The sequence below is a fragment of the Varroa destructor genome, unplaced genomic scaffold, assembly GCF_002443255.2.
Source record: "Varroa destructor unplaced genomic scaffold, Vdes_3.0 BEIS01000005.1, whole genome shotgun sequence".
Taxonomy (NCBI): Eukaryota; Metazoa; Arthropoda; class Arachnida; order Mesostigmata; family Varroidae; genus Varroa; species Varroa destructor.
In genome coordinates this window covers 24,929,468-24,955,176 of record NW_019211458.1, presented here as the reverse complement: position 1 = coordinate 24,955,176, position 25,709 = coordinate 24,929,468, and the positions used below count along the sequence as shown (strand labels likewise).

The following is a 25,709-nucleotide window of genomic DNA, read 5'->3' as shown; positions in this document are numbered from 1 at the left end:
ATGCCTAATTTGGAAGGGTAATTGAACCTATCTGGCTGTCAGAGATTTATTTAAATTGTGTTTCTTTACTACTTTTATTAGAAACAGGACAATATTGCTTAGGTCCGTACAGATTGTCATACGCAAATCTACACGTATTTGTCTATACGTCTAAATTTGCGGCAGTTAAATAAACAAGGCGACAAATTGGCAAGCATCAGAAACTAGAGTGTCGGAACAGAAGGCACATTAGTTATAACAGTACTTAAGAGAACTTATACACCCATAATTGCCGATTGTATCGTTCACAAGCAGGTTCGTGCTGCAAACACATGTGTACAGCATAACTTTTAGGGTGCACGCAACGTAAAGTTAAAATGTGCATATATACGTTCAAACAGGCTCTGTATACAAGCGCATAAGTCAAAGGTTTTCTCTTGACGGAAACTGTTTATGCTGCCGTAAAGCATTGACCGGGCTTTTCCGTGCAGATTCATGCAATGAGACGGTTTTTAAGTGGGCCATCAGAAACGTACGATACGATGTCGACTCTTCGTTAAAGGTACCCAACAGCCTCCAGCCTCTAACAGAAAAACTGTATAAATCTATGTTGCTGGCTTGTGGCCCGACCTTCGTATATGCATAGTTCATCTAAAGATTTACTTCATTACTATTGCAATCTGGCCATATTGTGATTCAGTGCGGTGCTTCAACTGTACTCGTCAGTTTCTCTAGCGATCTACCCTAGCGATTGTCAAGCATCTTGTAGAGTGTAGTCGATAATATCGACTTAAAGGCTCGGTTGCTTTAAGTGAGTCCTAACATTTCTTAACGATAAATGATGACGAAATCTATATACACTTGTAAATCTGGCCTCTGTAATGAGACACAGTTGGTTGCCTATGCTCTGTTCCTCGAAGCTTTTGCTGCTAGCCATTTCATATCAGATCGGGACATTTTGAAAAACCAATGTCTCGCTTAGGTAGAAGAACAGCTCATACTCTAATTAGACTGCCGCCCGACCCTCTAATATAATACCGCACGACATTTTTTTCGGCCATGTTTAGAAGTAACTTGTGTGAGAATTTGAAGATAGCCGACGGCAGCCGCTCAGTTGTTCAGTGTCGCAAGTAAACTTGAATCGATCAAGGGAACATCATTAGATGCGTAGCAGTTCTGTTTATGATGTAAGGGTATTAAGAAAATATACATGTCCTTCTTGCTTATTGTCCTAGTTAGTGAAAATAGTATAATCAAAATCGTTTGTAAAATACATGTTTCTGTGGTACAATATGTACTTAAGTCCTTTTGCTAAACTTGCCTTGGGACTTCATGAAAACATGACTTCTTGAAATGTCTCGACATTGAATGCTGCGTTCTGTCATTGTGTCTCCTCATTCAGGGGGCAACGATTCAATAGAAACACGATCAACTGATGTGTGGAGCAATAAAATCTATTTCAGACATACCATTGAAAGAAACTACTTTGGAAACTGAAGAAAAAACCAAAGCGGTTTTGCAAGAAACCCGATTCACTTTTGTGTTTGAAAGATGGGCGGCTGAACGTACGCACAAATAATAAATACATATCCGAAATCGGCCATCTTGTGTCTTGTTTCATGTAAACGAAGGTAAAAGGACACTACTTGACCCGAACGGTGTCACCTTCACTACATAATAGACATGTTTAGGAATAGAATTACAAACCGGAATATCTCTTGTTATTTTGAACGGACCTAGCTTAGGTGAATTCGTTGTGAAATACTAAACAATCAGATCAAACAATATGCGCAATAATGTGCAGGCAGAAATCTTTTAAAATGTTAATGATTAAAATACAGCAGAAACATACAGTTTGGAATTATACTTTGAAGTATTGCATTAGGCTGGAATTCTAAAAACAAAAAACCAGCTTCAATTAGAAAAAAAAGATGATAGAAATTCATGATTAGATGAATCATCGTGTAGGAAAAGATCACAAAGGGCTGACTAAGGGATTGGGTATGCGTAACGTAAAGGCGTAGCAGGGCAAACATTTTTACAATTGATCACTAATGGAAGCGCGGCTAAGGGGACAAGACGATTGGGGACAATCGCAAGAAAAAGCAATTTGCGTTCTTAAAGAAGACTAGTATACGTTAACGGAAATTTGTGATAATCATTTACATTAATATTGCTCTTGGAGGAACCGAGAAGGGGTTCAAGGCCCTTAAAGGACGAAACAGCCGGAAGCGGGGGCCAGCGGTAGATCTTCGTAAACACCGTCATAAATATGGATTCGATCTGTAATATTAAGAGAAAACGTCCCTTTAAAGGCACACGGCCATTGTTGGCTTGCTCATTTAATTTGCTATTCTAGCGGTACGTTATAAACAAGCACTTCGAAATTTCGAAGAAGTACTTCGAAATTTATTTTAATCTGATAATTGTCTATCATGGCTGAAACACGTATAAAGCTCTGTGGCCCAGATAAACTGAGTATTTACTAACATACATTTTTCCTAACTTGTTGCATTGTCAGACTCATCGTTTCGGTAGCATGCTGTATTCTAAAAAGGTTCTGCCACACGTTATCCTTTCAAGTATTTTATGTATATAAAACTTTGTATATAAAAAAAAATATTTTCAACCTCATTATATATTACGTTCTCCATTCAACTTGTGTATATCTTTTCACAGAGGTATAAATAAATGCTTATATGTTATATAGTAAGGTAATGACACTATCTGATAATGTATGTCACATAATACAAAGGACCTTCGGCCCTTTAGAACCAGAGACTATACATGTATAGACGACAACCTCGCTGGTTAATCATGTTTATGGATGTAAATACTATATGCGATCCTGCAAACCTCGAAAATCAGCTGCCTCAGCCGGTAGCAAGAAAATGGTCTTATCTATTGATATTTTTCGAACGAAGACAAGGCGCTAACCACCGCGTTAGTGCGTGTAATCGCCCCAAGCGGCGTTTTCAATGTCACCCTATGTATATACACCTATATCAAAGCAGCCGGGTGCATTCAACCCCTCGCTGTGGCATTTTTTAATTCATAAAATAAAAACTTTTGTTGAAAACTAAAAATAAAACTTTTTTTCTTGGCTTTTATGAATCAGCTGATAATCCGACTATCGAAACTTTTTGCACACAGTCTGTCCTATCTTGATTGTCGTTTTCTGACCGCAACAGCAATGAGCATCGTTGTACGCTGGGTGGATGGATTAATGCAAAACTAGATTCACTCTACTATAGGCCTTGCGTAAATACCGTCACCGGCAGTTATTTCATGGTCCATGCATTTGGCCGAAATATTCAAAGAGCCAATTTCATCGATGAAATTAAAGCAAATTTAGCTACCTAAAGGTACAGACTAGAGTCAAACCATCATCTTTGACGTCTTCAAAAATTTATTAGTCTGTTTCTCTTTAACATCGTTCATTTATTATATTGCTAATTTGCTTTCCTCTTTGGTAAATGCTTTGGTGTCATGAGATTTTTGTTAAATCTCAATCTTTAGTGAGCTTGCATGTACCCGTGGTCGTAATCAAAAGCCAAGTATTGATAAAAGTAACATTACCTTGTAGTCTTTTCTCGTATGGTAATGTTCGTAATTCGAAATTTCGTATCTTTTTCACATCTCTCTTACATCCCGGATTACCCTGTTCAAAAGGGTTCGTCGTTCAATTCCGTCATCTGAAAAGCTTCAGACAGCTCGGTCCGGAAGACTGAAATCCAGGTAATCAGAGCGAGCTATCCGATACATCGATAAGTATGCCATGTAGTCGTTGATGAATCGTAGAAACGTCCGTAAAAAGGGTATTCTTCTCTTTCCTTAGCTCAAAAGTATAACATAATCGAACGTTCGAGTTCCGCCCCAGTCGGAACAAACAACAACAGCTTGGTTGACCGGTAAAAAATAACTAGCCAGCGTAATAAATAATGTCAGGAATATCTCATTTGTGTATTTAAACTAAATGAACGATGAACGTTAGGGTTCTTGAATTAAACGCGTGCATAGGATTAGATCTATCTAAACAAAGACACTCATGCAGATCTGACTGGCGTTGAATCGCTCCCTATAAAACATCGACAATAATTTTGTTATTAAGTTCGATACCCTTAAATTAGATGACAAATAAAGACGGCATCCCGTGCTAGCCCTCTATGTCTCTGCGGCGAGCTTAACAGCTGTTCAATAGCGGCTTATTAGAGTTTGCACGATAAGCTTGACTAAATGCGTGTACGGGCGTAACATACTTAAACATACGTGGGAGAGAAAGTCAAATATCTTACAATATCCTACTGTATGGCTATAATGCCACATCTGCGAAATAGGTAGAGGCAATCTTGTGCTGCTCGTTTTAGGTCACTGATCGTATACGCTCGAATCGCAAAGCCCAAACACAGGTTCGACCCACAGCCTTCCGAGAGCTTTCTTTTGTATTGCATAATATTTATAGGATCTGCTATATAAAATGTTACGATGTTATACATAGTTAAATTCAATAGTATTATTATGACAATTAGTCCGTTTGGCAGTTTCAAATACCTTCTGACTGAGAAGGTTTACATGTGTAATACATAGTCAGCTCATCCCGTTGGGACGCGGGCATGGCTGTAACAGTTCTACGTAGAAAACATTTAGCCATTTACATTAGCCATAACATTTAGAGAGACTTTAGCCTATTTCGATAGCAGCGAACAGAACGGCTAGTGGTAGTGGTTCATGTTATTGCAACAACAAAAACACGGGCCTTCTACTACCGGGGTTCGTACGTGGCCGCTGCCATTAATTAGCTCTAAATAGAGTCCTGTAACTGCAGCATTCGCCAAGCTCTCACCGAAATCATTCGTTTTACTTATTGATCTCTTCGACTAAGAGACTGGCGGGCTGTTCAAATTCGGCAAACATGTGACACTCGTTCTCGAGGGGATCGGTTGCTGAAGCGCAGATGAGTCCGAAACAACTGCAAGTAAAAGCGAACGTGACGTTGTGAAAACTGAATCGCTCGAAAGCGTTGACCCGTACCGAACATATACTTTTACATAGGGTTAGTATGGGGCTTGAAGTGGCTTCGACACTTCAAGATACTTTCCAAAAGCCTATCTGATTTATAAATCTGTTCATTAGACAAAACGATCTCAGTTTCATCGCTTGTTCATAGAAATTTAGATTCGTCGAACTTTACTGGCTCTTAAGTGCATGTTTATACACATGTAATAGAGCAAACGGAAGATACTGTATATATAGTGTTTCTTTGGCAAATTTCTGGTTTGCCTATAACTATATATGTAGCATTCACTCTCTTAGAAATCTCCGTAAAGGTGTGCTAGAATCGCACAGCGTCGTTTCCTTCTCCTACGAACATGAAGTGAGGGTAATGCTAAAACGTTTTCAACCCGCAAAAATAATATTTCCCTACCGAATTGAAACGCTTGTCGATAGTTTCAACTCAAAGGTTTCAGTGGTCCGATGTTACTTTTCCGCTGGAATTGGATTCGTGAGTCTCCTATTCTAAGGACTTCAGAAATGTGAATCTCACAGTAGGTTTAGCAACATGCGTTTGCGTATTATCTCAGATGTAGGCGGAGAAAATAGAGACGTCTCAACAAAGAAACCAGTTTGTTTAAAGAATAAATCTCTCCCAGAGCTATATAAGGCTTACAGGAGAGTAGACCTTTCCCTGCATTGGCATGTGCACGTATTGCACAAACATACTTGCATAGTACGACGTAGCGTTCTTGTGTGAGACATTGTGCTTTGTTACCAATTCAGCGTGTACGCCTCGCAAATGAAATTGGTCGCTAACAATTGTTTTACTTGACCCAGGCTATACGTAAGAACTGAATAGACGGAACAGCCGGACATCAGTCACCACATAGTGCATGACTTTATGACCTTACTGCACGCGCGTGCATCAGCCGTGTTACGTAGACACATCTGTAAAGGGAATGTCTGCGATTCGTCACGCTTCGATACTAAACGAGGTCGTGGCTTAAACTTGTTAACTGTCCCTTAATGTTTATTTAGTTATGACATAAAAGTTTTTCCCATAGTCTTATAGTCATAGTTCGGTACTTAGAGTCCGTCGCATTCACTTAAACTTCACCGTGTAGCTTATCACAGTGCTGCAGGTATCAATAATATTGATCTTCATAATGCAAATAAGTGTATGGCGATATCTCTATGCTCAGTTACATGAGTTTGCCTGAAGAAAACAGACTAAAAACACAAGATCTAGCAATTGAATGCATACAACACGGTTCGCGTATAGCTAGATCGTATGTATCACTGCTAATTGCAACTATTCGTTGCTAGTATCCTTAGGCTCACTAATTAATATTCTAAACGGAAAATTTCTTGTCAGCCAAAAATAACGCGGACTTATGCTGTCAACAAAAACCGAAAACGTCGAGGTATTGTAAAAACGTCGAGGTATTGTAAAGTACCTGGGAGCACGTAGGTCTCCGGTAAACTCGTCTTGATACTCCCAATGGCGATGCGCCGGGTCCATATCGCAAAACCGAAAATTCTTCATGGGGAAATGCATACGGAAGAACAGCCTGTGAAACAAAATCATCACAGATAAACAGATGACAACCCATTAAATAACCTTAGCATAACTGCTATAATGCAGTATTTGGCAGCTTCAAGCTACTGGGTGAGCAATTCAGTACTCGAATTATTTCCTTTCTAGACGTTTAACGGTATCTATTACTAACGTCATATTGCCTTTCGCATGGTGCCGAGAACATGTATTGCCAACAAGCTTGAATTAATGGTACGATGGCTTCGAACCTGCACGAGTTGTCAGCTTGTTTTCGACAACCCTTTGGGACGTTGCTCTTTTTTTTCGTCTCTTGTTAGAGTTACAACAAACCACGAAATCAGTACCAATGCTCCCATAATGCACAGTCACATCTCTGATCATTAGTAAAAAGGAATAATTATCTGAAAGATGTAAGTTAAGAATATGGCTGAGGGTTATGCACCGTCTCTCGTGATCCGTCAGCGTAATTCCCTCTCCGCTGACTTTCATGATGACGGCTGCGATCGTAATAGCCTTCTCCGAACGCTGGGCAAAGAGGTGGTCAAAAGCGTTTTTGACTGCGTGAGGGCCTGTTAGCATGCCGATCTTGTGGCAACCTAAAATACGTCAAATAGGTCCAAATGTATAATCAAATGATGCTTAGATCATCGACCTATCTTCGTTTATGAACTGACTAACGCCTACCATAGACTCAACAAGCTGTGTATGTAGACTCATGCTGCTCAACCTTAAGAGCTCATTGAGAAGAAATATGGTTGTATTCCCTCGTGATCAATAAAAGAGGAACTATTATATTTCATATATGCTCGAAATGACAGTGTCCGGAAGCCTCAATGTGATCGGCAGCCTTGTCAAGTTCGCCGTTCACTAGGTCACCTACGAGACTACATCGAACATACTGTTAATAAAAAACAAATAAATAGATAATTCATTTACCGAGGTACAATACCGTGAATGCCACACCATGGTTGTAATCGGGTACCAGACCAGCCAACGATTGTAACAGTTTATCTGCGCTCTTTGGCTCGATCGGAGGCTCGGTTAATAAAAGGCGGTGTGGGAGTGACAGTGCCTGTAGGCTATGCTGGTATACCAGGGCATTCAATGAACTGAACACGGACTCAATATCAGAACCGCGCACCCTTACTCCGCCAGGGGCTGGCTCTATCAAAAAGTGTCGAACCTACGACGAAATCCCAAAAAAGAAACAAGAAACATCCGTGACTATGTAACTGCGACATCACTTCAATTGACCAGCGATTGACTTGTCCCGGAATCCTTTGCCGTCGGCAATTGATTCTTATTTCGTACCCCATGTACGTTCGAGCGGCTCGACTAAAGTTCAATCAGTTACCAAGCTGAAAATGAGTAGCCACACATTGCGACAATGACCGTCTGTTCGTGATTGCTGACATTGATCGAGAATAACTGAAGGCCATATTGTAGAGATCTGTATTGTTTCACATAAAAAAGATAGTAATAATAGCAACCAGAATGAGCTTACAAGTTCCTCGGGGCTCGTGTGTTCTCCTCTGTCAGGAACTTTCATGGCAAGTCCGTATGCTCCAGGGTAGCTCGTCGAATTCCGTACGATAAATGTACCTGGTTGTTTGTCCTTTAGGTGGCCAACGGCTGCGTCACGGGTCATATCCGGTTGGTACCAGTGGGCCGAAGAGACGGAGGACGGCATGGTTAGTGACTCGGACACCACGGGCGTGATTGTCCTATTGAGCAAAAATAACAGGGAAACGTATCCAATAGATAGTAATTCTATTGACCTCTTGATCTTTTAAAGAGTGCCTTTTTCCCTTTTTCGTAATATGGCAATAATTTCTTTCCTGACACGTAACATTAGTAAACTACAGAATAACACAAAACACTACCATGCTGATACCTACGTTTTGAGTTCAAGTTGGCCCGTTATTTTGTTTTTGTGCTTAGACCATGTGTGCTTTCGTAGTGTTACCTTGGTGGAGATACTCTTTCCGGAGTAAACCTATGAAGCTTTTCGTTGGATACTGATAGATGTTTAGCTGTTTTTCGTAACGATTCGTTAACAGCTTGCAGTGTAGCAATGGCATGGGGGGACGACGATCTCTGCACGTAGCGGACCGGTGACACAGATCGAACTCTACAAGAACGAAAAGCGAACAATTCATCACGATCATAGGTCCACAGAAAGATCTCAAGCAAGTCCGTTGGGGGCTTTGGGCTTCGTAAACTAATATTTAAAACGATGGTTGCGTAGCATTGTTAGCAAAAAAAAAAATTAATAATTAGAGACCACACCCTGTCAATAGTCGACACTTAAATAAAAATACGTACTAAAGTTTTGGACAACAAAGTTCTTAGGTAACTGCGATACTCGTCGAGTGGCCATCTGCTCAAGTTGAGTATAAAACTATATAAACAAACGTCGATTACTGTGATCCAATAGTTCCGACTATAATTGTTTAGAACATCTCTTCATGATGTGACAAATAAAATATTCAATATGTCGTAATTGTCCTATTTAAAATTTTGAAAATGGCAGGAGATACCGATCATTAACAACGCTGCATTGCATTTTTGTCATCTGCATATTAGTAAAGTTAAGGGTTATCTTACAAAGTATAGAAAGTTCTCACAAACACTCACGGAACTGGGCTCTTTGATTTCGAGCGTCGAGAAGGCGGCGGCGTATAAGCTCGGGTTCGCTGTCGCAGGGACTCAGTTCGTTCTAATTCCCGTTTCTGCTTCTCGGAGATCTCATTCATCTGACGCACAATCTCAGGAACGATCTAAAAATAGAGCATGAAAAAATGAACCGACTTGAATCTGGCTTCTATTTATTTTTCAGAGACGATAAACACACCGATACTTTTCATGTTCGAGGCCAATCACTTCAAAGGTACGGGGAAAAGAAACGTACTTATCAACACAAACTATGCGGCCTCGAGATACCGTTGTACCTAAAAGTTCCTTATGAAGAATCATGTTTGAGAATAAGTGTGATCGTAAAGACCCATCTACATCAATCACGAAACTACGCGTACGTAGCAGAGAAAGAAGCTGACTTTTTATTTCACTTCTATTAGATTGAGGCAAACGATTTTACACAATCAAATAGGCATCATGTCACTTCTTCACAGGGATGGTGTTTAGGACATAAGATGTGATTGACTACGAGCACGTAAATTTCATTGTAACATTTTCTTTGACTGAGCTCTATTTCGAATACAGATCTTCACAGTAAAAAGTATGCAGGTAACTTGCATGTTATGGTTTTGTAGATGACACAACTCAAATCATCGCTTACGACACGGCTTGAGGTTTGTACGTGGATTAAGATTGCCCAACGACCTATTAAAAGTTCGCCTCTTTAATGCGGAGCAATACTTTTCTTAATAATCACAATGTGCGTCCGACTGTTAGGCTTGACAATAACAAATTCGATGTAGTTATTACTAATTATGAAAAATTACAATTATATAATTTATATATTTTACGCTTCTTGAAAATGAAGACGCTACAAAAGTAAAAAAAAAAAAGATTGGCTTTCCACATTTAGGAAATTTACAATATTTTTACTAATTGATTATCCAAAATGGATATAATACAGTCTTCAGTCAACTCAAGCATAGGTAGACTAACGATGGACTCAGAGAGCTCCTTTACAAAAATAACCGCCTATGAATTAGGTCTACCGGACAATAGGCCTTAAACCTACATCCTTTGGACTGCGGTTTTTGCTTTCACTATGTCCCTAATATTCCGAACATAGGACTGATCTTGTTTCTGCTATCATCGGCCAGTTTCGTAGAAATCCCTTTTCTTACTATTGAGCCAAAAATTAATTACGACGATGAAGGGATTCGACATAACGCAAAAACGCATTCGTCCATAGCCTTTACAAGTACAAGTAGTCAAGACGCGCTTGGCCGATATCTAAGTATAGGACAGACATGCATTTACCTTGTAGAAAGGATTTTGTACGGGCAGCATACAGATGGGGTCTGCCTGTACAACGGCATTCTAACAACCGAACTTGCCGGCTTAAAGGCGGGTGTTTTCCCTGTTTAGAATAGATCAGTCAGCTACAGTATGCTTCTAGGCTGCCTGCGCGGTACTTCTATTGCTAACAAATTAATAGATACTATGACTCGCTGTTATCCTTAGTACAAAAGCACATTTCCTACTAAAAAATCATACAAAGCATTCATTTCCAGTCTCCGCGCTATTTTTCGGCATTAGCCCTAAAGATTATATTATAATAAGATCATGTTACGTACGCTCTTTTCTGTGTTTTATTAAACTTACTAGATTTCAACGTTCTACGAGCGGCCCTGATCTCAGCTATACTATATCGTCCCGAGGGCTCGTTAGCATAGTAAAAATAGCAGGGATCGCTAAAAAAAAAACACTACGTCATTCACTCGAGCGTAATACCTATCCGGCGCAGTCGACGCGAATGATCACCACGAGATCAAAATCACACAACCACTTCCAGCATTTTCGTGTACGAAAATGCTACTCGGCACCATCTCCGTAATATTGCCCCACCGCTATATCATCGTCATCATCAACGCGATTTGCAGGCGGAGTGGGTCACAGGCTACTTCCGAATGATTCTCGCCTCTATCTAGCTTATTGACTCCTGCTGTACGTCGCGAGAGTCCCTCTAGGCAGCGCACTCTAACTGAAAGCAGCGGACGGACGAGTAGAAAGTTGAAAAGAAGCTCATCGTCAAAACTCCTTTTTGCTATCGGCCGGCATTAGCGGTAAAAGTACGAATCGCACTATCGTCCTGATGGTGGCAACGCCACAGATCGCATTAGCACGTGGTCGTAAACGGCCGCTCTCTCCGTCTTGAGCCGGCCGCGTCTGTAAATGATTCACCGATTTACCAATCCGGTTTCAGTCAGATGCCGAATTTTCACTGAGGCAGACGTGCTGCAGCGTGTAAATGCCATAGATCTCCATCATTGTCTGTCGATGTAGTGGCTTCAGAGCATCTGTACGTTCATGGTGAAAGTCAAACAGCGTACAGACTAGTAGCGTTTCACGTTTCGCCATGCTTCTGTGTATCGACTTGTAGCATATCGCCCCGCGCAAATATCATCAGCTGAGATTTCTATGGCGCGTGCAGGATTCACCGATCGACGGTGCGCAGTGGACGAGCCCGTAATATTAAAGAGGCGCTGCTATAGGATGTAAGCGTTTTACGCCACAAAATGGCACCCGAAAGATGCAGACAACTCGACCCGTGAACATCTCTGGCAACTGGAACTGCAACGACCTTCGAGCACACTAGAGGTGTCAATCGCTGCAAATATACGCATGAAGGTACGCCAACTCTTTGACAGTAGCGTCAACGTGGACCAATTAAAATATGATTAACAAAAAAAAATTCACAAGCGGGATGTGTATTTACGACACTGTTTACATCGCGTTCAGCTCAGATCAATCAGCCGATCTTTTACAAAATGATTTCCCTAGATCTCATCAGACAGTAGACAATGGAGCGCAGCGACCCTGTCGATTCAAGTCTATGACTTTTCAGCGCTGTCCTATCCTATCCTATCCTATCCTTTAGGTAAAATTAATGGCATACCATTATCGCTTCGGGCTGATTACGGTAATAATATTTGTCACACAATTATGACGCTGCTCATCCGTACAATCGAACTATTATCACGTATATGTAGCCATGTGACACTGTCGCAGCATATAGAAACAACATACTTGCGTAAAAATCGCAAACTATGAAAACCGCCAGCTACTGACACAGGATGACCAGCCGAAACAATACCCTTGTCCAGGCAAAAACGGGGTAACGAGACGAAGACACACTGAATTTCATTCAAATAATCACGTTCGAAGCGATGAAAAATGAAACACAAACACATGAGGCTGATTTGTTTATTGGCTACAACAACAAGCTTTAGCCAATAAAAACTGTTTATTTAGATTACGATGACAGATTTATGGTTGACTCATAGAAATTTACGGTATACGCCAAGTGTTTCGTTCTTAGCAGATAATAATAAATCTTTCTGATCGTCTATAGTAGACGACAGCAAGACCGCGTTCTGACAAACACAAAAATACAATAACAAACACGTTACGCTAGGTGTGAGTATGTCCGCACGGCTAGAGATAGCTACATATTTGAAAGCGGCAAACGTTACTACACGGTAGGTTTGAAAGCCTGTTGTAAACCTGGTCCTACCATTTATCATTCGAGTGTGTCAACACAACAGGCAATTGTACGCTTTAAAAGAGAAGATTTTTTCGTTTATGCTATGTTTGATCCGGGAATTTCTGACAGGCAGATGTAGGTGACGTTCACGTAACATATGAATTAGGCAAGCTTGGAATAATGGTTTGACTTGAGACACTCTGCTCTCTGTTGGTTTCGTTAGTCCAGCTCTTTACGCTAATCAATCATGTACAAGTAGCAAGAGATTCTGGCATCTCGTAGTAAGCGTTCTTTCGGATTATATTATAAAAGTTGTATATTCGAATCTGTCTGTTTTGCTGTTTTTCAGCGGAATCAGCTCTGCTAGAAATATATTCGGAATATCAATCACTTTATCCTCTAGTGAGAATTTGGGCTTTTATTAAACCCTTATTCGTTGACAGTAAAACATCTTCTTTGAAAAAGCTTAACTCTTAGGCTCAGATGAAAATTACGTGATTCGTTTATTGGTCTTCATCGACAAGTCCGCAAAATCTTCTTTCTAAATAAATGATAATTTTCAATTCTTTTTTTCTTATTACAAACTCATTGAAAAGAAATAGTAATTCAGTTTGTGGATAACTCAGTCAAACATCTGAGGCCGTACTATAACTTCACGTAACGGAGCCGGTTACTGATGCAATTCCCGGCTATGCTATAACAGCATACCTTTCCAAGGAAAAGCTTAAACGTACAGAGTACATTCGTGTTTTTCGTTCGGTATCTTAGCTATAAATCACAGTTTAACTCTAACTTGCTTTAACGTTACTCACGTCTCGCAAAGTTTTAATTCAGAAAGCATTCGAGTTTGATTCACTTATTGATGAACCTTGAAAATCAGACCTAGGCCCAAATTGGCCCATCGATAGCCTGCTTTGGCTTCCACAGTTTAAGGTAGTTTATATGGAAACATTTTCTTGATCAATTATTGCTTCCTGTACCAGGCCGAATGTATAGTATTATGCATGTCAATGTTTGTAATGTTTGTAATGTTTATATTTATTTTATTCATGTTTGTTAGCCACACGTATAGCATTAAATATAAGTAAAGAGGAAAAAAAGTTATTTTTTATCATCCTGCCTATCTCCAATAGCTTGTTTTTCCCACGATGCCAAAACGTCCCAATGAGCGACCTACTATCCTAAGTCAAACGATGCATTCTTGTCAATGAGCGAATACAGACGTACGTTTAGCATGAACGGTTAGCTAACTATGAAAGGCGTTCAGTATGCTGTTTATCTTGCGCTCTATACATGCACCATAGTCGTTTCTAGAAGGCTATTCATTGTGTCTCTTTCCGTAAAGATAAGCCATTTTTCGACGCGTTTGCAAATGGACAGCCGGGTCCAAATAAATTTACACATAATCCACAAAGTCTGTATTACATCTTGTCGACTAGCACGTTGCGGGACCATAGCACGCACACATTACAATGTCACTACCGTGTTAGCGTACCGAACATCACACCACTCATTGAATGTTTTTCATTGGCACCATGTTTACATGGATCTATCAGATTGATATACCGCTTTATTGGCCTCTTTCTAGTGTACGTTATTGTATCCGTCTTGTTTTGCGCTGGCTGTATTTCATTGATCCTACGAGGTTATACGCCTTGTTGGTGCAGTCAGAGGTCCTAACGGTTTTATTTCCCACGGAGTACGACGTATAATGCCAACTTCTAATTTCACGTCTTCATCTTCCATTAGCCTAAGCACTTGGATTATAGATATCCAGCCGTAAACATCGCACACGTGCTGATCATCTATTACACACTGTATTATACGTATATAAATTGAAAAAGTGGTCACAATTTAGCAGAGTGTTAGAAGAACCACAAGCAGTCCCTTTGTGGCAGAACGACCACCAGCTATCTGAATCCTTTCATGGTAGTCGATTCTATCGAGAGGTAAAGGTCCGCGCGCGCGCGGAAGGTAAGCGCCCTGGCCAGCGTGTTCAGTCGATGCTGTTGTCCTATGACGGACTGTCAAGGTGAGGAGGACGAACCCTAAATGGAGAACTGGTCTTTACCAACACCAGATGGTTAACCCATTGTTTGGCTAGCTAAATGATCCGTCCAGAACACTGACAGAACATAGAGATTTATACAAGAGTATACGATCGAAAAAAAAAAAAGAAAATCGGACGAGGAGAAGCGTGTATTGGTTACGATTTTTCTTGTTTATCTACTAAATAAGGAACGATAGTAGCGTTAGGCGTGAGTTGGATACGTAGGTGCTCAGTGAGCTCTGGCTTACTACTCTAATTAATTATAAAGTAAACAATGACTTCGTGACAAAGCAAACGATGGATTTTGCTTTTGTCTAATGTAAAATTTTCTAGTAAAACGCCACTAAAAAAGAGGCGTCTATTAGAAGCGACAAAGCCCGCAAAGTTTGCTACATTCGTATCAACGAAAAATAATGTTCTAGGCCTAATATTCTGTAGAAAATTGATTTTTCCTTAAAAAATATTTGAAACCGTCAGCGAGAGGCCGGTGCCGAATCGAACATTATTCTGAAATGACTCCGGCGCTATCGCGAAATCAACGGTCGTTATAGAACTGCAGCGACACTTATTTTATTAGTTTTTATAATAAACAATCTTCGACACGACTGGACAGGTGGTATTTCATTTAATCGATACTGGACGCCGATAGCCGATTAATTAACGTGACTGAGAATTATTAATACAACATAACCTCAACGACGTTCTTCCCAGGGCTTCGATCGTTGAGCCGAGCGCTGCTCAACTGGAATTGTCATCTATTTAAACGACCACCACGTCGAAGATTGAACTTCGGAACGTCCTTAGCCCTGCTGTCGGCTCTCGCTAATATTATTACTGCATAGTCGTAATACGTTGACTGAATCGCTATAGAAACGATCCTAATACCTCGTCGGCAGAGATAAATAATGAAGCAAAAAACGAGGAGACGCCGTCAGCTAACCTGATACACTCTTCTAGCTTCTGCAACTAGACGGTGTACGTGATTTCGCTGTTTCTGTCATTGTCGAGGGCTGACGTTCGGTTTTCGCGTTTGACATAGTCGACAGATGCCGACGGCGCGTCGAAGAAACACCATCATTTGGTACATAAAGACTGCGGAATGGCCCATACTGCATTCATATCGTACCATAAACGTGAGGATGACGTTTGATCGGAGGGACTACAGTCGTTCGGCTGCCTATAATAGCATTTCAGAGCTTTCAGCTAACGGCTAGTAGGTGTTGTCTGGCGCTGCTAATGAGCCTATGAGTGAGTAGTAAGCCGAGCTAGGCAGTACCGTAAGGCAGAAACTAGTATTTTACTCGACTCCGCATACATATTTATTACGGAGCGCGTGGTCACCCGGCCTCGTGCGTGGTAGATCCGGTGACGGTAATGATATTCGTTATATAGCCTGCATATAAGAATTTTGTATCGCATTTGACGCATGATTAAGGTACTCTGTCGTACGCTCGATTGAATCGCTCTGCATAGAGCGCTAGTCAAGCCTTGGAATCCGTTGAAACCATGTAACCTGTCTCATATAAGGCGGTGCCTAAATAAAATGAATACTTTACACATGATTTATTTACTGAATTCAGGGCATTCAACACCGTTATGAAATGGTGCAGATTCCGGTTGGCTGAATGGCTTTTTTTAAGGTGAACTTTACTGTAAAGTTATTTAAATAGAACTGAGACATAAATATAGATAGGGGACAGACTATTGTTCTACTGAACTGTCCGATGAATGTATTGTGCCGCGAGCTAATATGACTTTTTGGTTTCGACGTCTCTAAACGAAGAACCGCGGTAATGACTTTTGCCCTGATATAAACTGCCACTTCTTTTATTTAATAATAGCAAAACGGGTATTATATATATGCGTATGTGTGTGTATTTAGATTTTTACTAATTCGATTGTTGCGCAAATCATCTATCGAAAAAATGCCCGTAAAAAATTATCAGCTGCCGTATGGACTAGATGCAAAAATGTAGACATTAACTCTTCTAGCCGATATTCAACGTTATTTTCTAAAGCAGTGTCGAGATACCGGTGACTGAAGTAATGCCATTATCATTTATGTTCTTATGCCGCTTATTAAATAAGTCACGGATTTCCTTGCAGTAGAGTTTTTTGCTTTTTGAGTTCAAATAGCCGGAGATGAATTTTTTGACTTTAAAAAGCTGTTTTCTAGTTAAGCAGCCCGATATGGCATTGATCTAAATAAGCAACAGTGCCAAAAAGCAAGGAGGGTGAAAGTGCGGAGATGAGCGCTATGCTGCAACGGGCTTTTTTCTTCTATCACCAATAAAGCCCTTTTAGTTTCAATTGAACTATTTAGTCTTATGGGCATTATATATCCGAGTTAACGCTTTAACAGAGCTTTAGAATTTCAAAACGAGCAGCGTTCCCTTTCCAAAATGGAAAACACACAGGGAAACCTTCGTTCGGCAGATATTTTCGCTTCCGCAAAATTCGTAGCTATTTCGAACCAACTTATGACGATGTTTTGTGTTTCGTATCGGTATAGAACGTCAATTGGTTACTACCAATACCAGCTTAATACAAAGGACCCTTTTGTACCCGTCTCAGTTCGTTGTACAAGATGCAGCGTCATATCTATCCTTTCGACCACATGCCAGCGAGTTGAAACTGTTTACTAACGGTAGAGTTACTCTCAACTAATTAGCAGGTTCTCACTTAGTTTGAGAGTAAAACTTTCGTCCAATAATGCCTGAAGTTCCTCGAACGTCTCGCAACGCCTACCTAACGTCACCTACTAAGAAATGCTCTGACTCATTATCACACAACATTTAATAAATATATTCTATTGTTTGGTTAGCATTATTTTTTATTTGGAAGATGACCAGCATATAATGCCTCAAGTAACGCACTGGAACCTTATCCGGGTGTGTATCTTGTACCCACTATATATTTCAAAGCAGATAGCTCAGATATTTCAAAAGACGTAGAGTGATCCCTGCGAAAAAGCGACAAATGTCAGAGCAATTGGTTCCTCACAACTTGGACGATTGAAACAGTCCAAGTTTTTGTACAAACTCCACTTTTGCCTATTATTACGGTGTTTCTGACTTACCATTCTTGTGGGGGTGGCTGGCCGTTGGAACTCTTGTTCGCGTTCGTGGGAGTAATCTTCGTGTTCGAACCCGGAGATCATGGCCCGTGTAGGAAGAGATGGCTGTCGTCGAAGCGCTGATTTTGGCGAGTGCTGTGCGTAAGGGGACCCTGGAGAACGAGGTGAGTGTGGCAATGAAGGGGAGATTGCTGCACGTTGGAGGAACGGCATCGTATCCGATACGTGTCGCTGTTCACAGGGTGGCCCACGACAACAATTAAATTTGGCTCATTTGTTATAGCCGTAATAGCGATCAGTCACTTACTGTACAACATGTGACTCAGGCATAGGGTTCTAAAACGCCTAGAATTAGGTTGTCAACTATCGATTGTATGAGATAGATAACGATAGTTTCGATCAAATAATTAGCCATTTCCAAGAGTAGATTTATGAACAAAGCAGTATTTAAAAGAGGTGTTACCATTATACGTACGTAACGTAAACGTAAAAAATTAAATTAGACTTATAATCATGTGCCACATAGTGGTCTTTACCACAGGTTGTACGGCCTTGCGTGTCATGGTTTCGTCCTTCTTGATGACGGTTACCACAGGTTTTCCAGCGGTGCTTGTTGTGTCTTGATCCAGTGAGTATTTCAGCTCGATTAGGAGCTGATCTTCCTGTCTGCGCTTAGTCGATTGTCGATCTTCAACGCTGTGCTTTTGAGCCAAGACGTGCTTTTTCCACTCGAGCCAGCTTGCTGGAGAGTAGTCGCTGCACAGGGTGTAAAAGAAAAACATTGCTCATTTCTATGTAAGCTATGGAAGTGTCAGGTGTTTCTTATTAAAGCAACTGCAGAATTTTTCCACTGAGGAAAGATTTCGATTATTCAAAGGAACCCAAATTGGCGAGGCCAAAGATATTAGTGCTACAGAGATACGCTTCAAATTCCCTATAAAAAATCTATCTGTGAGGCCCCGACGGAATAACATACACACGGAAATTCGACAACTTTAGATTGTGTACAAATGTCTAATACTGTCGATATGCGTTAATTAACAGAATGCTATACAATGTCAGCTAAGCTTGAAATATGAGTTATAGATATCTCTGTTAACAGTTTTTTTGCAGGCTTAAAATGCTAACTTTTCTAATATAAATTTACCGAACAAACCTGTTAGGCTAGTATACCCACAGTCGAATTAAACACACCTACAGAATGCAAACAAATTGGAACCGCTAGACATATCTAGCTTGAAGGCTGAAACATTGCCTGGTCATGCGACTAGTCCGTAAAATACCCCATTGCAAACCTCAGTTCTAACTTGATAATAAACGGTTAGCTTATTGTTTTGTCCGTGTGTCAACATCGTAAGAGATTTACCAAAGGTCGGAACTAAATGTTTTCAACCGTAAATCTAGAGTGTAAATTCAAGGGAGGAACATAAGGTTTTATACCGGAACACTGGAATGACAGTAATCGTAACATTAAAGTAATTGGCAAAATGAAAAATATAATGTTATTCTGTTTGTATCAATACAATTCGATTGTTTCAGAATTGTCCTTATTACCCTCTGCTACTAAATAGCTGAAGACTTGTCACTCCCATACTGTGCAGAGATTTACCTTCTGTAGTCAGATGACCGTCATTTACGTGTGACAGCCTGTTGCAAACGTATGGCAGCAGTGCTTCGTTGTGTTAAAGTTGGGATAATTAGCGATCGTGCTTACCGATACATGGCAGTTTTTCGAAGATGACTAAACACTTTATAAACAGTGAAGATAGACTCGAACAATGAAAACTGAGAACTTGCTTGTATATTAAAACAAGAACTACGAGTTAATTTACCTTTTGTTAGGTAGTAGCGTAATGGGTAAGAGTTACCGCCCGTATTGTTAGTTGCGTCCCTAGCGTTATGTGGTCAGAGTGACACGCTTACAATGACGAGGTCTCAGATTCGAGTGCCAACCCTGGCTTGCATCGTATTGTAGTCCGAGTCGGCCATTTTCTCAAATACAGCTGTTTAACTAGGGCAAATCACAACATACGCAAGTTGGGTTCCTACAACACCGCGGATATCACTGCCCATTGGGGTGATATTGCACAGGGGGCATGTCGACCTTTTAAAAATATCATTCGAAGGCTGTAACAAACGATGTGCATACGCGCCGTACGTAATGTATTACGTATTTTTTTTAGAGCTACTGGGAGATATTTTAATATAAGTTACCAAAGATTTACACAGTCGGCAGCAGCATGAGTCTAAAACGATTTATGAGGCTTATATTTGACACCGGTCCGAGTAGTTTACGAAGACAATCTCAATATCTCGGAAAGGTACTGGGAAGTGATTTAAACGAAACTCTGAACCTCAATTGCTTCTAATAACACAAACATCTATGGGGGAACATATTTATCCAGTGTCCATTCAGCCCTCCTGTGCACTGTCACGGTACCTCTAAAATTCATTGAATACCCAGATGTTAGTCTATAAATAAAGTCTTATTTTTGCATTCGAACACTTGCAAATCATACTTGAGTATGTTCATAGAAAATCGATATCGGAAGCTCAAATTTCGTTCAGTCCCTATAATTCGTATTCAATCCAATATATAGTGGTCATGCGTTCGTAAAACGTCATCAAGTAAACCTTTGGGATAGAATCCACAGTCCATTCAGAATTATATCATCGAACGTAATTTGCGTAAGCGTGAACGCCTGAGCCTCAAATGAAAGCTGTACACTCAGCTTTAACACTATCCACAATGCGGTAAGTAAGTCACTGACTACTGGGGTGATAGAACAAGTTACGAAGGTGCTTGGATGGGTGGGTACAGGTTCTAGCTCACTTTATCGTTTGCTTATATATATATATATATATATATATAGAAGTCGACTGTTTTGGGTGGCTTGATATATCGATAGGCCCAGAAATATCTTAATGTTCATCACGTTATTTAGGCGATCATACTAACTATTGTAGTTCTTGGTAAATTGAACAGGCTACAGATTCTTGACTTCGGCCTTGTGGGTGGCTTAACTGCAGCTGTCTTTAGCTTATAGGCCAAGATTGTATTTATACAAACGCTTAGAAGAAACTAGCGTAACGTATAATCGCGATCTGTATGTTGCGATTAAATAAGCTAGTTCTCAGAGATAAACAAAGGCCAGAAAGTTTACCGTAGAGTAACGTTTCGTATACGTTGACCACTCACAGTTGGACAGTTTTATAATATGGTTCTGTTACCTATAGATTGTTAGATATCAAGATTAACTAATCTGGGAGCGGAAGACACGTCTCTTCTTCGTGTCTAGGAGACTTTCAATTAGTCAACTAAGTTTAGCGTAAATCTTTGGGATAGATACTATAATTCTTCAAACTCTCTACAATATTAAGTGATGTTTTTACTATGCGGTAGAGATTTTTCGGAGAAGCTAAATTACACAACACTTCGAAGAGTTCGAAATTAGAGCCAAGTGATCTGTATCGCGTGGGGGGGAATTAAACGTAAGCCGTAATTATCTCAAGCCAGTGCACTGTCGTTATTCGATGCCGCTTATAATATCGCATCAATTAACTTTATATATACATAAAAATAAACTTACCACCGTTATTGTACTATATCGACAATAGCCATTACGATAACACTACCTAATCATGTTAGGGCTTTCGCTTACGCGCAGGGTCAGCGAGAGTAATGAATTTAACCGGCTGCATCCCAGCATGAAAAAGATCTTCCCTAATGCCACTGTAAACGATCTCAGCTGCGTCTAGATAGCTTCGTCAGATATCTGTTTTTTGAGACAGTCTCCGCAGGAGGGCAAGGCTTTTTAGAAGTAAAGGGCAAATCAGCAGCCAATTAGCAGTATACACAGATACATATATATATACCATAAGGCGGATGCGTGTTGTTCTGTTCCGTTGGAATTAATCGGAAAGTTAGGCAGATGTCTTAGCTTCTTTTTTATTGACACATGTCAAATCATCCGCTTAAGAGGCACAACTTGTCAACACCAGTGAATGCATTAGAGCTACAAGGATAGAACAAAGATAAGCGAAGGGACGATGACTTTAGTCTTTTTTTTTCATTTGTATGAATGTATCCAAAGATACACACCACATGTGATCGCCAGTTATTAAGGCATTCGGGACAGGTATATGGAAACATAAGCTTACGACCTTATGTATAGGTTTTAAAAAATCAGCTATTTAAGGTACACTGACGAGACGCTCTAATAAGTGACCTTTGTTCATATTATAGTCTAAAAATTTCACATAGAAATTCAAGAGCGTATATCTGGTGTGGAAAGCACACAGATAACAGCAGATTACCCTCAGTTTTGAATCATCAAACACCGTTGAATAGAGTCTGTAAGAGCTCACATGCTGTGATGTTTATCAAGCCATTGGCTGGGCCGCATACCCCAAAGGCGTCGTCGTCCTTCAAAAAAGCAATGGTAAGCCTCTGAGTGCAACCTTCCTGTAACAGTAGGTGAGAGTGTGCAACCTACTATTCAGGTTCTGGAATCCGATAATCCTTTTCTTCCGGAGGTCTCCTGCCAACGCCCTCGGTAACGTACGATCCTTCAGCGAGCAACTTTCGTTTTTGCAAAACCGGACTGTTCGGGTGAATACCGTAGGAAAAAGGTGAACACGTCCTCCGCGAATGAAATGATCTATTGGCCTCGAGTGGCGTCACTGGAGCATACTTGTAGTAGTTCCGCGGTGATAACGGCGCCGGGGGGTGCATCTGTGAAGCAAAACGGTTTCCTCTCTCTTATATGTATGCTTGTTAAAAAATAACTTAACTGTTCTATACATATATATGCAGTGGCTTGTTATAAATACATCTAAAACAGACAGTGAATTACGAATTAAATTGGATTGATTATAAAATATACAGTACTGTTCAACAAAAATGAATGAATGGACAATCGAAGATCTGATCAATGATTTGAATGTAGCTTGCCAATTAAGTTGTTATTAAAATCAGAGAAAATTAAGCGCAGTGACTCGACGCCATCGTCAGAATAAGCTTCGACGTAAAGTAGATAAAAGTTTTCGAGCTGGTTCGATGCCGTAGGCCCAGTAGTTCATCCATTTTTAAATGAATGGCCGAACGCCGTGTAAAGCATCGAACGCCAAAATAGCTCTGCCCTTACAAAGGGCTTCATGGTTTCAACTTGTATGTATGTTAGAAAGCAGAAGTAGAAATAGAAAGCAGCATTGTCGCTTTTCAGACGTATGAGTCACTATAATGCTTACGAGTTGGAAAGCCGCAAGCCTAATATTTGCTTACGAGGGGTTCATTAAAAGAAAACGGTCACTCCCTGCGCCTTTCCAGCGTGAGCAGCTTTCTTAGCTCATTACACAAAATATTCTATTAAGGCACATTCGTAATGAGAGGCTTCTTACACAAATGCATAGCGAAGATGGCCAAGGCAAACGATTTTGCAGATAGTTACATTGCCTAATCCAGTGCTCTTGCCACCATGAACGTTAAGAACTTCACACGGCTTACTTCCCTCACAATATTCTGCACTCGTCTTACGTACGTAAATTCAATCGCCACTTCGAAAGCTCTCAGTTTTCTTGACAATCAGTCGTAAGACGTGGAATCCGATCCACGATTTCCGAACTTAATTTACATTCAGATTAAGTAAAGCTATTTCCTTTTATAAAACAATGTCCTACTATGATGATCATAGATAGTTTTAGAGTCGAAAGTAAGATGAACGCGGTAAAGAAAACTCATCGAATTTCGCACCTTAATTAGCGTCTAAATCACACCGAGTCGGGACCATCTACCCCCGTTTGTTCGAACCAACTGCGGCGTAATTTTTATGCAGATCGTTCCAAGAGCCTCCTCATTCCGAATTAATCTTGCCTATCTAATACGAATGGTTTTACGGAAAATCTACCGATCATTAACTTTGCCCTTTCTTAAGCGGTAAGAAGATTGACGAAGTACTTTAGTGTTGCATTGAACTTACTTGGTCGTATAAAACGGAATTACTTGTTATAATTTTAGAGTAAATCTGCTTACCCCCCGGAAACCTAACCTGTTTACATGACAATCGTGGCTGCCAACTTCTAGAATATTCACGTTTCAGGTGCTATAGGTGTATTTTAATTAGAGCAATTTTTCTCGCTCAAAATAAGACACTCAGAAATCAAGCGTGTAGTTATAATAAAATTAATTGGTTTTCAAGTTATTTATAAACTTTTTTGATGGCGTCCAGTGAGCTGAGGTGCATACTTCAAGGACTCATCTTAATATGGCGTTGATCCGAGTGCGCGTATCTAGATAAACTAAACCGTTGTATCTAATAGACTTTGTTATATCAGACATAAATCTTCGCCGCAATCATTGTCGCAAAGGTTCTTCAAAAAATGGCATTGTCTGTTTTACGTCTTCTAATCCCACTATAATAGGACCTTGCTGTCGGCCTAGTTCACTTCACTATACACCTCAATAGGTTAGACGGTAAACAGAGCGTATTTGGGTAACCTTTTTTTTAATACGTGCGTATAACGGTAAGAGGAAAAATATGAATATCCATAAAACAAGCAGGTTTGGGATCGGCCTATGCGCGTTGTTGGCCTAGCATGCGCTAAATGTTGTGCTCGATTGTTCACAGTTGATGCTAAACAGTGTAACTTAACATGACCGCTATATTTTTCATACATTCTTCAATTAAACATTATGATTATTACATTCTCATCGTTGGTTATTGTAATAGCACGTTCACCCATCAATGTTCTCCCGTCTTGTGTCATTGTCTATTTCAAATTTTTGCGCCATAGCGTTTCCAGATTTAATTCTCAGTGAATGTGAGTCTAACCTGCATTCGTTTAAATTTCCTGCCGTCATACCGTTCATTTGGCTCAAACCGTACAGAATTTCTAACAAAGCAAATAATATTACTCAGATATCATTAGAACATAGATAAGTTACTCGGCTTTTCCGATTTCGAAGATCACAGAACGGGCGGGCTACCATTCTGTCCCCAGCAAACAATACCCTCCCTAACAATAGCCCTCTAGGGACGATCCTTTTATTTACTCTGCGGCGGCTGCTAAGTAAACGCTAATTGCACGCTTCATAAGTCAGGACACTGTCTTCTATTCTAGAAAGATAATTAGATTTGTTTGCCTCAATCGGTCCGTTTCCTCCGCGAGGGGAAGTCGCATTGATACCAGAGCTTTCCACCAACCTTATATCAACATTGACAAAACAAATGAACTTCATGCACTGACAGTCTATAGAAAAATAGAAGCTGTCTATCTTTGACTCAGACTCAGAGCTCCGCGCAGATAATGTCATGGCAATAATGTCCGTAGCGATGGCAGGACATGCAAAGTCAGGAAAATATCAGAGAAAAGCCACACACTATAGCATATCATTAACACAAATGTCATATTTAACAAACAAATGGCAAAGCTACTTAAACAATCTTGTCAATGATTTACACTGTGGAAAAGATATTATTACATAATTTAACTAAGGCAATGATTTTCTAGGCGTCGGTGTCTCTCTGAAATTCCGCTAGCCGGCCCCCTCTTTAGGGATCTTCTTCAAGGGAATTTTACACTGGCTTCAGGTGCGAACCGATTCTTTAGACCATTGCTTTTCTAGACCGATTTTATTCATTATTGCATCGTAAGTTAAGTCCAATGTTCATCTATATTCTAGCTCAGAAGCTTCATTTTTGAAAATTAAACGTTTGATACTCGTAATACTCTTAACAAGCACCGTGTGCGCTGCGCGTCGAAAAATTCATATGTTCTCAAGACAAAGGGAAAACAAATATTGAGTTTTTTCTTCATAGTAATTTCAGTATTCTTCTTACCTTTGAGACCTATTAATTCGCTTCTCTTGGAT

The 25,709-nt window shown here is 40.2% G+C and overlaps 1 protein-coding gene and 1 long non-coding RNA gene across 6 annotated transcripts in view; one reads left to right on the top strand and one right to left on the bottom strand.

The window, feature by feature from the left end:
- Window positions 1–3,365: 3,365 nt before the first annotated feature.
- LOC111250907 (tensin-2-like) overlaps window positions 3,366–25,709 on the bottom strand; it is a 29,252-nt gene continuing 6,908 nt past the window's right edge. For 2 of the 3 annotated variants that reach the window (XM_022806864.2, XM_022806862.2), the window contains exons 2-11: window positions 22,336–22,574; window positions 18,376–18,595; window positions 17,843–18,070; window positions 9,170–9,312; window positions 8,499–8,663; window positions 8,037–8,256; window positions 7,469–7,715; window positions 6,975–7,128; window positions 6,432–6,545; window positions 3,366–4,948 (exon numbers count right to left, since the gene is read on the bottom strand). In XM_022806864.2, coding sequence (XP_022662599.1) covers window positions 4,837–4,948; window positions 6,432–6,545; window positions 6,975–7,128; window positions 7,469–7,715; window positions 8,037–8,256; window positions 8,499–8,663; window positions 9,170–9,312; window positions 17,843–18,070; window positions 18,376–18,595; window positions 22,336–22,574 — 1,842 coding nt within the window. In that variant the 3' untranslated portion in view covers window positions 3,366–4,836. Of the gene's footprint in view, window positions 4,949–6,431; window positions 6,546–6,974; window positions 7,129–7,468; window positions 7,716–8,036; window positions 8,257–8,498; window positions 8,664–9,169; window positions 9,313–17,842; window positions 18,071–18,375; window positions 18,596–22,207; window positions 22,261–22,335; window positions 22,575–25,709 lie in introns of those variants that run through there. The other variant, XM_022806865.2, reaches the window with a different exon arrangement.
- LOC147755459 (uncharacterized) overlaps window positions 11,221–25,709 on the top strand; it is a 35,515-nt gene continuing 21,026 nt past the window's right edge. For 2 of the 3 annotated variants that reach the window (XR_015327819.1, XR_015327815.1), the window contains exon 1: window positions 11,221–11,857. This is a non-coding gene — a long non-coding RNA (uncharacterized LOC147755459). Of the gene's footprint in view, window positions 11,858–25,348; window positions 25,429–25,709 lie in introns of all 3 variants that reach the window. The other variant, XR_015327816.1, reaches the window with a different exon arrangement.